Source organism: Rhinolophus ferrumequinum, chromosome 13 (genome assembly GCF_004115265.2).
Source record: "Rhinolophus ferrumequinum isolate MPI-CBG mRhiFer1 chromosome 13, mRhiFer1_v1.p, whole genome shotgun sequence".
Taxonomy (NCBI): domain Eukaryota; kingdom Metazoa; phylum Chordata; class Mammalia; order Chiroptera; family Rhinolophidae; genus Rhinolophus; species Rhinolophus ferrumequinum.
In genome coordinates, this window is record NC_046296.1 from 419290 (window position 1) to 434821 (window position 15532).

At 48.8% G+C, this 15532-nt stretch overlaps 1 protein-coding gene and 1 long non-coding RNA gene across 3 annotated transcripts; both read right to left on the reverse strand.

Moving 5' to 3' along the window:
- Positions 1–5132: 5132 nt before the first annotated feature.
- On the reverse strand, positions 5133–6753 carry POU3F3 (POU class 3 homeobox 3). Its single transcript, XM_033124763.1, has one exon. The coding sequence runs from the start codon at positions 6751–6753 to the stop codon at positions 5275–5277; it is 1479 nt and encodes a 492-aa protein (XP_032980654.1). The 3' UTR covers positions 5133–5274.
- Positions 6754–6908: 155 nt separating this feature from the next.
- On the reverse strand, positions 6909–8997 carry LOC117032972 (uncharacterized). Of its 2 annotated transcripts, none has more exons than XR_004424818.1 (3): positions 8553–8997; positions 8268–8328; positions 6909–7666 (listed from the first exon to the last, which is right to left on the reverse strand). It is a non-coding gene; the product is annotated as an uncharacterized LOC117032972 (long non-coding RNA). The 2 variants fall into 2 exon arrangements; XR_004424819.1 differs by having other exon boundaries at positions 8454–8997.
- Between the last annotated feature and the right edge of the window lie 6535 nt (positions 8998–15532).

Genomic DNA, 15532 nt, shown 5'->3' on the forward strand with positions numbered 1-15532 from the left:
CCCCTCCCCTCACCTGCACACGCAGGCGAGCGCGCGCGCGCGCGCGCGCGCACACACACACACACACACACACACAGGCTCACACATCGTGTCACTGCAAGAAGGCCAGTTGCCCAGACCCCTCTGAGGTCACTTCCAGAGCCGGCTCTTCCTTGAGGAAGACCCGGCTCATAAAGAACTCAGCCCACAGACCTCCAGAAGGCCAGGAGGCCGCCGCTGGCCGGCAGTGACATCATAGGCTCCTGCTCGCCACGCTCGCGCCCACATTTTAGGATACAGGAACAAACACGGATGTGAAATCAAGAATGAAAGAGTAATCTAATTAATAGGCCATGAGCCAGGCTAACAAAATCAAAGAATCTGATTACACAAGTACCCCTCTTGCTATCTCCGCTGCCCCCGCCCCCATCCATCTCTTCCAGCCTCCGCACGATTTCCTCTCCCAGACTGGAAAGTTCAGGAGGCAAACCCAGAGCCCTCTGATTTCCTTATTGAAATCTAGATCAAGCCCATGGTGGGGCTCCGCGGCCGGGAGGTCACGTGGGTGACCTTCAGGCCCTCAGACCAGCCGCCTGAGGAACTGAGATGATCAAGAGGCCTACAGAACTTGGAGAGTTGGACAGGTGGTCCCCACACTTCGTACATATCACTCTTACAAACAACATCACCACCTGTACTGATTGCTTATGCTGTCAGGAACAGGACTAGGAGAAAGAGGTTCTTCACTCACAGCCATTTTAAGAGGACTATATTTTTTAAAAAAAACACACACAAACAACATAACACAACTCTTTTTTCTACGTCACCTTGTTTCTTGGTCACTGATAACCTCAAAGTCTGAACTCTCTTTCAACACCCTTCCCCAGGATAGAAGTCTGAACACAGCCAGGTATTAAGTTTTATCACTGATACATAGCATCTGTTCTAATCGGTCCAGTCAGCCACGTGCATTTCATGAAAGAATTCTTTAATTTCTACCCTTCTGCCTTGAAAAAAACCAGTCCACCTCCTAAATAATTAATTTCAAGCCTGCATCCAGTGCCAATACTTGTTGCATCCATTTTAGAGTGTGATTAATTACCCTGGAACTTGGGCAAACTAAACTCCATGTGGAGAGAATGTCTCTTCCTTCAATTTAGTTCTGAAAGCTACACGTTATTGATGGATCTTACTCTATTTACATACAAATTGGTGCAAATATGCCCATCTCTTAAAATGCATTTTGTATAAATATATAAAAGTGTCATTTTTGATTTAGCTTGAAGAGGTTGATCATTTATTACAAAAATAAACGAATAAATACAACAGTATATTGTTGCTTCCAACAGGATAAATACTTTACAAATATATAATTTAAAAAACAAATTTAATTGTTAAAATTATTTAAAATAGTACACTTATCGATAAAACTATCAATCGTATATACTGCATTTAATATTAGAACCAATTATTCTCTGAAGGTTGAAAACCATTCATACAAAACAGATCATGAGCATGGAAATGAGCACACACTGGAGGCTACAGGGAAGCAGGGGGACTCCCTACGATCGATAATGAACAGTTCTGTTTTGGAACAAAGAAGTAGTCCTTGGCTAAGTACTTAAAAAAGAAAAATAAAAGGCAGAGCAACAACAGCAAAGTGACTATTTTAAATACACCTTGAATGATTTATCGCCCAGACTTGCAGGGGAAGACTGTTGGGTGAATGGGATGACTGTGGCTTGGACAACGGATCAGGAGCCACAGGGGACCGACTACAAACTATAAATGGGCCTAGTTTGGGATTAGCCAGATTGATGGAACAGAACTTTGTCACTTTCCTTTGGGTTGGAACGGGAGGAGGGGGTGGATGGAAATGGAGGAAACAAATGGGCACTTTACGAAGCACAAGACACTTGCTCTGCAAAGGAACACAATGACCAAATTCATTAAAAAGATCTGGTGATATATAACAATATTTTCATTATTTACGTGTGTAACAGTATCAGCCTTAGCACAAAACCTCTCAGTTGTATCTGCTCTCTTTTGTTTTTAACCATGAATTTAATTTTGTAAATACATTCAAAGCGTTGATTTTAAAAAATATGGAGTGCAAGCATTAGCTCACTTTTAAAAATGCAAAATAATGAAATAAAATGGTCTTGCTTTTCCAGATTCCCCAATTAAAAGTTACTCTGTTACCCCTAAGCCAGGGCTTCTTCCAAAGTAATCAGCAAAGGTTTCTTTTTAATAGAAAACAGTGCGAAATCTAATGGTAGCTCTTTTGTCATCAGCCAAATCAAGTAAGCAAATAGCTCCTAAAATTTTAAATAGACCCATTCTCTGTCTAATCAACCACTACTATTCCTGTAGGGAAAACAGGAGTTCACCTCACATGCCAGTAGTATCCACCATATAAAAAAAAACACCACACCCAATCCTCAGCTTTCCAATAAGGCCTTCTTTGCTTGCCCCTGTAGACCTTCAAAAAATGATGAAGTTTGTCCCCACCCTACCCCCCACTCCAGGTTGTAAATTTGCTGGGCAGAGTGATTACAACAGCAAGAGAAATAGGGAAACAAGAAAGCCCAGAAAAGTAAATTGTGGTTTCTTGTTTTCATTTTTTTCTTCTCTCTGTTTAATAAATATGGCCTTTTTCAGATTTCACAAATCAAAATGATTGTGATTTTTAGTACGATTTGGTGTTTAAAATAATGCAACCCAATACACGGCCATCTGGCTGGGCTTGATTTATGAAAGTGACACAGGGTCTGTCTGGAAGAAATAACCGTTCCTTGTTGCTCTCACAGTTTTCCGGGGTTTTTAACCCCTGCATCGATATCATAGGGAGAGGAAGTGGAGATGAGAGAAGAAGGCAAAAAGTGAATGACAGCTAAATGAGGTTAGGGAGAAATTAATCTATAAAAATCACTGCTTTATCACCCCAAAATACTTTTTTAAAAGTACAATATGAAAGGACCCAACGAAGCAGAGACTTTCGCGTCTTCAGTACTCACAACCTGAGGCATCACACTTCCATTTTCCCACATTGTAAATATTGATACATTAACATGATAAATGTGACCACTCTGTAGGGTGTATCTAAGGAGTGATCCAAAAAACTAAAACCCCCAGCACCATTAAAGAAATTACAGAATCACACTAGGGAAAGACCAGAACACAGAAATGTAGAATCTTATGTCTGAGCTGGTAATCACAGAGGGTTATGCAGTGTGGACCATATTCAGGATTTTAGAACTACATTCTTAATTACAGGAAAAGCAAACAAAACAAAAAAACCAAAAACAGCTTAATAATTTAAACTTAATTACATATAGTTATTAATGGGAAGTAATCGATATAAAATATTTTATAGACTTGTAAGCTATTCTTCACAATTATTAGCCTTCAGAAAAAGAGGAAAGAGACATAGCAATATGGTGGGGGACGAGAAGATAAAAAGGCTAAACTTTGGGGGGGGGCTCTGTATTAACTATTAATAAGGAGTTGGCACATTTTTACTGGTGACGTAGCCCAATCTTCTGATAAAGATGGTAAAGGACACAGGTATCCCCAAGAAAAGTACCAGTATTTAGACAATCTCCCCTAAAAACACTAAAAACACCCACTAAAATTAAGGGAGAGAAAAATATTGCGAAATTTACAGTTTACCAAGAAGTGACTACTAAGTTAAAGTACTAGCGGTTTCTGGCACGTCTGTCCTTTACTCTAGATTTCCAAATACACCTTAGGTGGAGAAGGCTCGACTTCACTTTCTCAGCACTACCACTTAAGGATTTGCATTAGTAAAAAAATATTTTCTAAAGAATTCTTTTCTTCCCACACAGTGTTTATGCATCAGACACAGACTATTTCATTCTAACAAATTTATTTTCTCGATCAGCTCTTACGGAATCACTACTCAAATTAAATTACAATCAAATGATCACATCAAAAGATACCCTTATTACCTAACAACTGTCCATATTTTCATTTCATTTTGATTTGTGCTCGTCTGAAAAAAACACGTAATACAAGATCTGGGGAAAAATAAATTACCGTTTTGCAGCAGTTCATAAGTATTCTGAATAAAATATTAAAAGAAGTCATTTAATGAAAATATAAAGCAAATATTTTTAGATCAACAACGGATCTAACAATTCTATATTGCCGTCTTTTGAAAAGTCTGTTTATTAAAACCTACCAAAAACACTGCTTGGAAATGGCAGTATTATATAATCACATCCACAGCACCCATTCAATCAAAGTTGGCAACAGATTGAGGAGCGAAGTCCAAGAAGTGCAGCGGCTGGTGCTCAGTCTTTCTAAATCCCTTTATCTGAGTCAGTCCAGAAATAAAAAATTAAAAATATTAATAAAAAAAATATTAGCGGTGGAATCTTTAGGCATCGCCAACCGAGTGACAGCCGTTGCAGCCGGGGTTGGTGGCCGGGCCTCGCTCCGTGCCCAGTTCGCCGGCCAGCGCCCTGGCTCGGCCCGGCATCTCTCACTGCTCGGCGGATGGGCGGATGTCCCCTTCCCCTTGCTCATCCTTCTGCTCTTTTGTGATGCTATTATTTCCAAGGTTATTTGGAGAAAACATGTTTTTTCTTTTGGCTTTGCTCTTCAGTTTGTTAATTTCAGAAGCTGTGAATATGGTTTTTGCTGGAAACTGTACCTTTTTTTCTCCTTCCCATTTCATAGTTTGTCCCCAAATGACTTTAATATGGCCAAGAAGAACAGGGTTCCGGAGCACAGAGTCATCCCTGATTAAACCCGGTGCCTGTGCTTTCTTTCAGGTGGCTCCCAGGAAAGAAAGTTCCGGTGGGTCACTTTAGGCAGCCCTTTGGAGGGAGGGGCGCTTTTTTCAGAGGAGAGGACGAGGCAGGTGCCAGGTGCTGTCCACCTTCGCCTTGTGGGACTTGTGAAGGTGGGAAAGACCTCCCGAGTGCAGGTTTGGTGCGCTGGGCATCTTCACCCTTCTTTCAAAAACAAAAACAAGAACCAAAAACGAAACACCACCACAGTATAAACGAGATCTCGCGATCGCCCCCTTTTTCTCTTCCGGTTTTGTTTGTTATATATGTATCTAAAACCGTCTGGGTATTTATTATGCTTGTTTGTTTTGCCCCTCCTTCCTTGGGTTTCAAAAAATGTCTCCTCGGCCCGTCTCTCTTTCTCTTTTTTTTCCTCCAAGGGCCTGCATGCCGGTCTTTGGGCTGCGGGGACGGTGGCGGTGGTGACAGCGGCAGCGGAAAAAGCGGCGGCGGCCCTCTCGTCGCGGCGCCCCAGCCCTCACTGCACGCTAGTCTGCAGCCCGTGGTGCGGCGGCGGCGTGTCGGCGCTCACGGCGCCCACCTGCGAGTACACGTCGTCCGGCGTCTGCTGTTGGATCCCAGGCGGCGTCATGCGCTTTTCCTTTTGGCGCCGGTTGCAGAACCAGACCCGCACCACCTCCTTCTCGAGCTGCAGGCTGTCGGCCAGGTTGGTGATCTCCTGCGCGGAGGGCTTGGGGCACTTGAGGAAGTGGCTCTCGAGCGCGCCCTTGACGCTCACCTCAATGGAGGTCCGCTTCTTGCGCTTGCGGCCCTGCGCCGCGATCTTGTCGATGCTCGTGGGGCTGCCGGTGCTCGAGTCCGCTTCCTCCAGCCACTTGTTCAGCAGCGGCTTGAGCTTGCACATGTTCTTGAAGCTCAGCTGTAGGGCCTCGAAGCGGCAGATGGTGGTCTGCGAGAACACGTTGCCATACAGCGTGCCAAGCGCCAGCCCCACGTCGGCCTGCGTGAAGCCCAGCTTGATGCGCCGCTGCTTGAACTGCTTGGCGAACTGCTCCAGGTCGTCCGACGTCGGCGTGTCCTCGTCCGAGTGCGCGTCGTGGCTGTTGAGCCCTGGCCCCGCGCCGCCGCCGTGGTGCGGGGGGCCCTGCGCGTGGTGCGGGTGCGGCGGGTGCGCGTGCGCGTGGTGGTGGTGGTGGTGGTGGTGTTCGGCCAGCTCGGGCGTGTCCCCGCGCACCAGCCCCGGGTGCACAAGGCTCTGGGCACCGCCGGCAGCGCCGCCGCCGCCTCCGCCGGGCCCCGGGGGTGCGCTCAGCATGCCGTTCACCGTGAAGCCCCCGGGCTGCGAGTACAGCAGGCTCTGCGGCGGCGGCTGCTGGCCCGCGGCCATGGACGGGAGGTGCGCGGCGGCGGCGGCGGCAGCGGCGGCGGCAGCGGCGGCGGCGGCGGCGCCCCAGCCCCCGGGGTGGCCCTGGTGCGGCGGCGGCGGCGGCCCGAGGTGCGGCGGCCCGCGGTGGTGCAGCGCGGTCCCCGCGTGCAGCTCGTCGCGCCCGGCGCCGCTCTTCACGTCGGGGCCCTGCGGCGGCGGCGGCGGCGGCTGCTGGGGGCTGCCGGCCATGCCCACGGCGCTGCCGGACCACGGCGAGCTCGCTTCCACGGCGGCGGCGGCGGCGGCGGCGGCAGCAGCGGCGGCGTGCGGCAGGGCCGTGACCCACTGGTGCGCGTGGCTGAGCATATGGCCGCCGTTGCTGGCGGCCATGGCCCCCTGCATGAAGTCGCTCTGCACCATCTTGACGGAGGACGGGTCCCCTCGGTAGGCGCCCGAGGTCACGGCGGCGCTGCCGGGCTGCATGCCGCCGCCGCCGCCCCCCGCGCCGCCGCCGCCTCCGCCGCCGCCGCCGCCGCCGCCGCCGGCGCCCGCCGCGTCCGAGTGGACGATGGAGCCGGCCGCCAGCAGGCCGTTCCCCGGCAGGTAGGGGTTAGAAGCCGCCGTGGCCATGCCGCTCCGCTCCCGCCACCCCACCGCCGCCACCACCGCCGCCGCCGCCGCCGCCGCGGCCCCCCGCCCCTCCCCCCACTCCCCCGCCCCGGGCCCCTGTCGGCCCTGCGCCTCCGCCGCCGCCGCCGCCGCCGCCGCCGCCGCGGCCCCGGCAGCAGCTGCAAGGCCACTCGGCAGGGCGCAGGGGTCGCCGGCCGGCCTCGGTCAGCAGCCGCGGCCGCAGCCGCAGCACTCTGGGGAGGGGGGCTCGCTTCTCGGGGCGCGCTCCGTGGCCACCCCCTTCAGGGGGGGTCGTGGCCGCCCCCCAGCCCCGGCGCGTTCGGCTCGCTCCAGTGGGGCTCGGGGCCGGAGCGTCGGGTCCCGCTCCTCCTGAGGTCCCGGCGGGCAGGCGCGGACCGGCCCGGGCGCGGGGCTCGCTCCACCTGCTAAGCGGCGATCTCACGGGAGACAACAAAGAAAGAAGCCGTCCCTCGCTTCCGGAACCAAACTGGGGACAGCCCGCAGCCGCCCGCTCCTTCCCCTGGCCGCTGTCCTTGTCCTCAGGAACACATTTTACGCGTTGTCCCTCGGAGTCGTAAAACTTTTCCCGTCCTTGAAGGCGTGGTGATGCTGGCTCCTGCTGTCCCCGTCCGGTCCCTTCAAGTTTTGTTGTGTCCTAGGAAAACTTCTTGCGACGGTGCATTTCTCTGAAGTTGCTATTGCCGGAGCTCTTGGTTACCTCTGAAACAAGAGTCCTTTTTCATTCTCCTCGCAACAGTCACAGTCTGAGGCGACATCTTTCCTTTTGGGCAGAAATGAGGAAACACATATAACAAGGAAAAAAAATGGAACAGGAGAAAAATGAGGTCGAATGGCTCTGTTACCTTGTTGCTGAAGGTTGGGGTTGGTGTTTTATTTTTTTCCCAGCAGTTGTCTGGAGGAGGAGGAGGAGGAGGAAGAAGAGTGCATTGGTGGAGATGGAGGGGTGTGTGTGCATATAGGGGATCCTGGATACACAACCAACTCCAGTGGGTACGTTGCGCGGCTCGTAGGGCGCGCGGACGGCGCTGGCGCGGGCCCTGCCGGAGCGGAGTTGCCGCGGGAGCTCGCTCTCAGCCCTCGTTCGCGCTCTCTTCCTCTCTCACTTTCCCTCTCCCTCCCTCTCTCTCCTCTCGCCCGCCCGCCGGCTCGCTCGCGCTTGGATCTGACAGTTCGCTCTCCGTCCCTCCCTCTCAGAGCGGGGACTGTCGAATGTTTACCCTCCGCCGCGAGCGCGCACCCACCACCACACTTTCCCAAATACAAGGAAGTCGAGCGCCAGGGCCCCCGCTGATTGGCTACCCGCTGGGTGATTGGCAGGCCCGGAATGACTGGCTCAGGACGCGAGGCCCCCCTTCCGGCCGTTCCGATTGGTTGCTTTTTAATTTAGGCAGAGCATCGTAGATGCTGGAAATCTGTCGTCCCCCAGGCTCCCTCCCCCTCTCCACTTTCTCCTCCCTGCCCCTCCCCCGCCACCCCCTTCGCCGCATCTTAACTCTTAGTGTCCGGCTGAGTCGTCGGCGTCCCCTCGGTGGTTCTGGGCGTTCGCTTAGAGGTCTGGGAGGAGGGAAGGAAAGGGGAGAGAAAAGGTAGGGAGTGACGGAAGAAGTTGGGGGTGGGTGGGTGGTGAGAATCAGAAGGAAAACGAAGAGGGAAAAAAATCATGAAAAATAGTAACCTACCCACTCTACCTAGGACTGCGTGGTGTCGCCGCCCTCCCCACCTCTCCATCTCAGAGATTTGTAAAGCGCGCGGCAAGGATGCACCATCCACGCTAATACCTATAGACAGATGTGTCCCCAGTGGTTTCAAAGTTTCCTTTTTCCTTCACCAGCAGGCCCCCATCTCTGTCTCGGCGAGGGTGGGAAGGGGGTTGCTCGCCGCGCCAAGAGCTCGGGTCGTGGCCACGCTCCTTGGAAATCCGCCACCGCAACTTTCCGCAGCCGCTGCGCTCCGGCGGCGGCCCCCTTTGTTTAAGTTCTCGGATGCCATCATCTGGGAAACCTGCAGCCCCGGACCGGCGCGGTGCCCGCGCGTGCGAGACGGACCGCTAGCTGCCGCGGCTGCGCTCCCCCACCCCCCTCTGCCTCGCTCCCCCGCCTTCCTCCTCTCCCTCCTCCCTCCTCGGGGATTCAGGCAAGTAGAGTGCGTGCCCTTGTGAGTTTGGAGGGTGCGGGTCAGCGGAGGCAGGCGATGTATTTGAAAAGCAATCAGGCCGACCTTTTCCCATACATACATCGTAAGTGTATTCCACCGCAGTGGCTTTAGGAATTCCCGTTCAAGCAGGAGCCGGCCTGAAGACCCGGGATCCACACGCCGCGCCCTCCACCGTTCATTCTCTGTGTGTGTGTGTGTGTGTGTGTGTGTGTGTGTGTGTGTGTGCGCGCGAGCGCATATATATTTTTTTTCAGTGTGGTTATTAGTGGTGGGGTTTGCTTGTTCTCTATTCTTAGGCACGGTGTGCTTTTTCTTTCTTTTCTGTCTCCATTGGGTTGGCGTAGTAGAGGAGGCTGGCGGCGACAAATGTTTTCTCAGCCCCAGCCCGGCTGAAAGAGTTAAGGGGGACGGGCGGGGGAGTGCGCGGGGTAGGCGGGAGAGGCGGGGGTGGGGGACGCGGCCAAGCGGAAACGCTGCACTGAGGAACCTCAGCGAACCAAGGAAAAAGAGAAAGTGGCAACGAAAACAAGGGCAAATTGAACCCTCCTCTGGGATTTCCAATGAACTAACCCAACTCGGACATTCAATAAATACATCGTTCCTAATGAGTGTGCGTGTGCTTGAACCCCGCACCCCGGCTGCGGTGTGCCCGCCCTGTGTTCGCCGCCTTAGCCTGATCTTGCGACCGGCAGCCCCCAGCTCCAGCGGCGTGCGCCGGAGCCGCGGCCCTGGACGTGGATGCGGAGCCGCCGCTGTGCTTCGATTAAAATGTGAACCGGGCTGCCCTTCCCTCCCCAGGAATATCTTCCCTCCCTATCTGCTGGGAGCAGTTAGGTGAACTCAGTTAAAGCCAGAGAGCCCAGCCGCAGTTACGCAGCTTTTGCGTGATCTCCGGATTAACAGTAGACGCGTAGAATTTATGTAGAATCTTGTCCAGCTCCTGCTTGCCGGGGGAGAGAGATCATCGTAGGTAGGTTTTAACAAAACCATTATTGCTAAGGCATAGATATGAAAGGCAGCGGTAACCAAACCCCAAATAGCACGGATGTTTTCCTCTGGGTCCCCCTAAGGTTCCTTTTCATATTTATGTATGCGTATATGTATATATAAAAGATGGAACACAGATTTCATTGAATAAATCTAAGATCTCCAGGTGCAGACGTTTGAATAGTCTGTGCCCGCACCCCGTGTTTTCCTTTCCTGCCGATTTTGCTTGGATCCGGCTCAAAAACCGAGAGAGTCTCGTGGTTTTGTTTACACTGAATGGGGAGGATAGGAACAGAGCCATGGGGCCGTCTTTCATTAATATACAGTGAGGATTTTGTCTAAATTACTGCTATGAATTTCACAGTACACGCTTTCAAAAGCAGTCTCAGGTGGCCTGATGAAACGTGATAGCGCCTCTGCAAACAGATCCACTTTCTTTCTTTTCAAGGAGGGTGTGTGTGCGCGAATGGGAAGCCCCCCAAAACCCTGTGCTCCTCGGTAAGAGAAATGCACTTCTGTTCCGAGGTCTGTCCCCTGCGTACCCCCCTTTCCTCCTACTTAGTTCTCCAGTCGCTCCCCAGCCTCCCCCCAGCCCCACCCCATCCGCCCCCTCCCTTTGCGAGTGTGATTGTTTTGTCTGGAAAAAAAATCCAAAGTATATAACAAGGGGAGAACAGTTAGTGCTGATTTTCATTTGCATACATTTTCATATATTTTGGTGAAAATAATAGACTAGTGGAGAGCTGGGCTTAGAGGAGTCAGTGTAAAGGGAAGGCTAAGGATGCATCGGTTCTGGGGAGTTGAGAATATGCCTTCCCCCCCTCCAGTCACCTTATTAAAAAAATAATAAAACATCTTTATTTTAAAGTCTAACCCCGGAATTTTGCTCGGTAAGTGTTTTTTTATTTTCTTTCCCTGCTTTCTCTCCCCCCCCCCTTTTCCCGGTTTATGTATGGTCTTTTAGGTTTGCGAGCTTATTTTCATTGCTTGGGACAAGAGAGAGTTCACAGAGCAACCGTTTTGAAGGAAGGGAGGGAAAGTGTGTTGGGGGGAGAGTAAAACAAAACAAAACAAAACAAAACAGCCCTGCTAAAATATTACATAAAAAGATGGACTCACTCCAAAGCTCCCACAGAAAGGCACTTTTTGGGAGTGGGGGTTGGGGTGGGAAGGGGAATGCTATTAAATTTAATTGTTGATTGTGAGAGGGAAAAGGCCCTAGAAAAGCAGTGATTAAAAAGCACACAGTATTACAAATATTTCTTGTTTGGGGAATTGAAAAAAAATCAAGACCAGAGGGAAGAAACTCCCTTTCTGTAGCTAGTGCTGATGTGGTGAATGAACTGTGTGTGCTTGCCTGGGATCGGGGTGAGGGGATTCCTGCTGGGATCAGGGGGATGGAATGGGGGGGGCTTGGCAAAGGGAGGGCAGAGAGCTGGAGATGCAGGAAGCAGGGAGGAAAGAAGAGGCAGGAAGTCTCTGCACCCCTGATTCCTGTCCTTTCTGGGAACCCCGGTTAGTTGCAGCCGCCCAGCTTGGCAGTGAAAGCCCATCAGAAAGAGGGTGATCAATCAAAACTAACCAGGACATCCTACATTTTATTCTTAAAAGAGACTGGAGCTTGAGCAACGCAAACTAGATTTTACTTTGTTTTCCGTATTTGACAACCGGCCTTGCCCCCCTCCTTACTAACTGTCCCTCGGTTTTGTAAAAATTGAAGGTGCAGTTCATTAGATAAATGTGGCTGGAGGAAATAGCTAGGCCAAGTCCAAGCCCGTGTGAGCACCTTACCTTCGAGAAATAGGCTGGAGAGGATTCTCAAAGCTTGGTTTTGTTCTTTTTAAAGGAAGCCGCGTCTGGGTGATGAGGGGGTAGACTCAAATGTCTGGAATTTTATTGCACTTTTGTATCCAGAACACCTTGCAATTTAAAATTTGTAATTTCTTTGGCAACAGTTGATGCCAAATCAATGAAATGGTTTGTAAGGAGGGAGGAAGAGGTTTCAGTTGGGGAGGGGGGTAAGAATCGCCAGTTTTCCACTCCTTGTTTACGTGCTTGGCAGCCTCGCTTTTGACTGGGGTTAACTCTCTGTGCTCCTTTGGACCAGATGCCATATAGAGCTGCTCCCTGAAGATCATTTGTTTCCTTGATGGGGAACATTTCTGAGCAGAGCATATTGGTTGCCATAGAGAAAGAAATAAAAGGAAGAACACTAGTCACATTAAGCTATATGTTTGTGCACTGGGCTTTAGATAAAAGGACCTTGGTTCAGCCAAAGAGAAGAAGCCAAACTAGAGATTTCTAACGCCACTAAAACTAGCTTTATTTTGTTTTGGACTTTTACAGTTGAAACATATAAGCTAATTTTGTTGGTTGTTAATTTTATATGACACGGTTTACTGAACAAAATAAACTTTGGAAGTGCTCGGGAGTCGCACTAGGGACTTGACAGCAGGGGGCGCAGTGACTCGCCTTAGCCGGTCCTGAGTAAAATGTAGCTGTTTCAAAAGCAAATCAGCTCATCCAAACTTGCCAAAGGAACAAACCTTTCTGTGCAGATTCACGATGAAGAGTGAATTCGTTTCATGACGCACGGTTTTAAGTATGAGGACAATGACTTTCTCATCTCCCACCCACCCATGTCTGTGAAATGGCCCTGAAAGAAACAGTTCAGTAAAAGATTCGTCCATTTCTCTCAGTGAAATTTATATAGGAAAACAGAATTGGCTGTGAAAGCAAAAACACTTTTAAAAATATTAAGGTCATGTAATAAGATGCATAAAAGCTACCATTCAGGTTGTAATTTTTTGGGGAAAAGTTAAGAAAATAAAATGCATTCTGAGATAGTATCTATTAAATAATGAATGTTTTTCAACGTAATACATGCTTTTACTTCGAAATAAAACTCGAGTTCCTGGAGGTTTAGTCAAGGCGTTTAGGATCTCTTTTACTCTATTTGATATTTAATGGATACTTTAATTCTTGGTACCTCCTATGGCTGTAGAAAGGTTTTGGGTTTATCCTTGAACGAAAGGCTTGTTAGGGAAGAGAAGATACAAAATAGCCATGGGTTAGAGGTAACTGTGGGTTTGAAACTTTTTAGCACAATATTACTTAACACAGTTGAAGAAAAGTTTTAATAGAGCACCAGGTTTCCGCCTCAGAGGTTTTTAGATACTGCCAATAGAGACTGAACTTCATTGTGGTAGAGGATAAAAGATATCTGGAAAACTTCCTAAAATAGTGAAGGGCAAATCCTGACTGGTCCTGAGGAATTAGTTTGTTGCTAACAATTTTCCCAAGGATATTTAGAGAGCATGACTAAGAAAGGGAAGCCATGAGTGACTGGAAGTGAGAAGCTGGCTTCCACACGGTTCAGTAGTTCAACGCACCTGTGACTGTGTCACCGAGCCTGTTAGGAAGGAGCACATTACCTGAAGCTCTAATGTTGCCCTGGAAGAAGGGGAGAGGCACCTTATTCTTTCTAACTCTACTCCAAGTGAACCAGCTTCCAGCCATGAGTTTTTCTTTAAAACTGGCTTTCAAAAGTCCAGGTTTGGCTTTAAATGGCATTTAATCTAGGAGAGTTGCAAGGTTATGGGACTAATGTAAGCAAAGGAGACATTCTGAAAAGCATTTTAATTCCGTGATTTTTGTCTGCATGCTCTTACATTTAGAGTCAGGAAATGTACTGTCAGGTTTGTGCTAATAAAACAAAGTGGAGAATTGAGGAAACTGTGTAATTTGAGCCCAAACATTGCTTTTTCTTCAGCTCTGTGGACATTTCACACAAAAGACTTCTGGGGGAGATCCACATGAACTGGAAAAATGCCTCAAAGTTCTAGCTTACTTTGCACGTCTGGGCTTCTAGATGCGTTTAAAAATTATTAAGGAGAAAGAAGACATTTAGCCAGACATTTTGCAGAACACTAGTTAAGCTAAAATTGTACATATTTAGAGCATAATTTCTGTTCCACTTTTCATGAGATCTGTGATTGTATCTTGGCCACTACTTACTTTCCTTTTTTGCAAAGGTACTTAAACAAAAAATACCCGAAAGAAACAGAATGTTTTCGCCTCATGATATCTATAGTCTTAGGTTACTTAAAGTAGAAGAGACAGAAAATAATAATTCTGGGTAAAGCAACAAGTTAATTTGAGAACTGACACATTACAGAGACTGCGTTAGCATTCTGTAATGATTTGGAGGTGGACATGAACAAGCTGGGTATATGAATTAAGATCCAAAATGCTGGGCAAAGCTACAGACTTTTAATTGTTGGGGTTGGTGAAATTGCTTCTGCCAAATGAGAGAATAAAGAACATTACCTGGGTCAAATGCACATAACACAAAGTGGGTATTTACTCATTTGCTTCCAGTTGAGAATGATAAGGTGCTGGATACCGTAGCAGTGCAGAAACACACTTGCCATTAGCATTTACAAATTAAAATGTTAAGCATACTCACAGCCCACACTGTGTGCCATACACAAAGGAAAGGACTCTCCAGTGGTGGCTTTTGGGTGGAAATGAATATGTGTCCTCTTGGCAGTGGATGAGTTGTTTCTTGGTCTTGCTAAGTGTTTTTGAAGCATGCGATGGTTCCCCCCAGTTCTTTGTATCACTTTGATAACTGATTTATCTGATCTGTAGGGAAGGAGCAAGCACTTAGTTTTCTTAGATGGGTTTGAAGGAGCGATTATAAATTCAAAGGAGTGATTTTTTACCCTAAAGTAAGAAGCTTTACTTATGATGCTTATAGGACAGCTTTAGACTCGCGGGCATTACAGATTGGGGAATCTAAATTAAGAAGGCATGATAAGTTGGTAATCGAGTGCATGCTTTTGAAACAACCCATTTCCAACAGTTTGCCCACTCTAGCTGCATGCGTACACCTGACAAGTCTGGTAATGAAAGCTACCAATCGCTAGGGAAGCCATAGCTGACACAGTGTGATGGACTATTCTTGCCTGCCCCCCTCAGCGGCCCACCCCACCCCTCAACACAATGGTCTTCTTCGAATTTAAATTCACAGGGCTAGGTAATGTGGAGCCCGGCTGACTGACCAGAGTGAGGATGATGATTTAGTAACAAAAACATATGGGTATGTCCTAGGTAGAAAAATATTCCAAGGTCAACTTGAGGTGGTGTGTGTGTGTGTGTGTGTGTGTGTGTGAGTGTGTGTGTGTGTATTTGTGTCTGTGTTTTTAAAAACAAAACTCACAAATATTAACTCAGCTTTGCCAGAGGAGTGGTTGGATTTTTTCAGTTTGTGGTCCTAACAGAATTGAACTCTCCTCTCCTTTGGGGACATGCTCTCGCTACCCCAAACATTCCCTATACATTAGACAGTGTTTCCTATCTAGGTTGGAAACCGAGTAGTCTCACGATGGATGATGCATTGTGGCACATTGTGAAAAGACAACTCTTGCACTTTGGTATTTTATTATTAGATTTTTAAACGTTTGAACTTAGCTATTATCTCTGGAGCTGGGTGCAGATTGCAGTTGGCCAGGCTGAAGTCTGCTCTTTTGGGCAATTCCCTCAAATGGTGCTTCTGTGATTTCTTCTCTCCAGTGAATGCTGAAGCTCCTACTTCACTGCCCTGCTTCTTCCC

Bases quoted from the DNA above. Each gene is read 5' to 3' on its own strand.
- POU3F3 (XM_033124763.1), bottom strand. From the start codon at position 6,753: ATGGCCACGGCGGCTTCTAACCCCTACCTGCCGGGGAACGGCCTGCTG.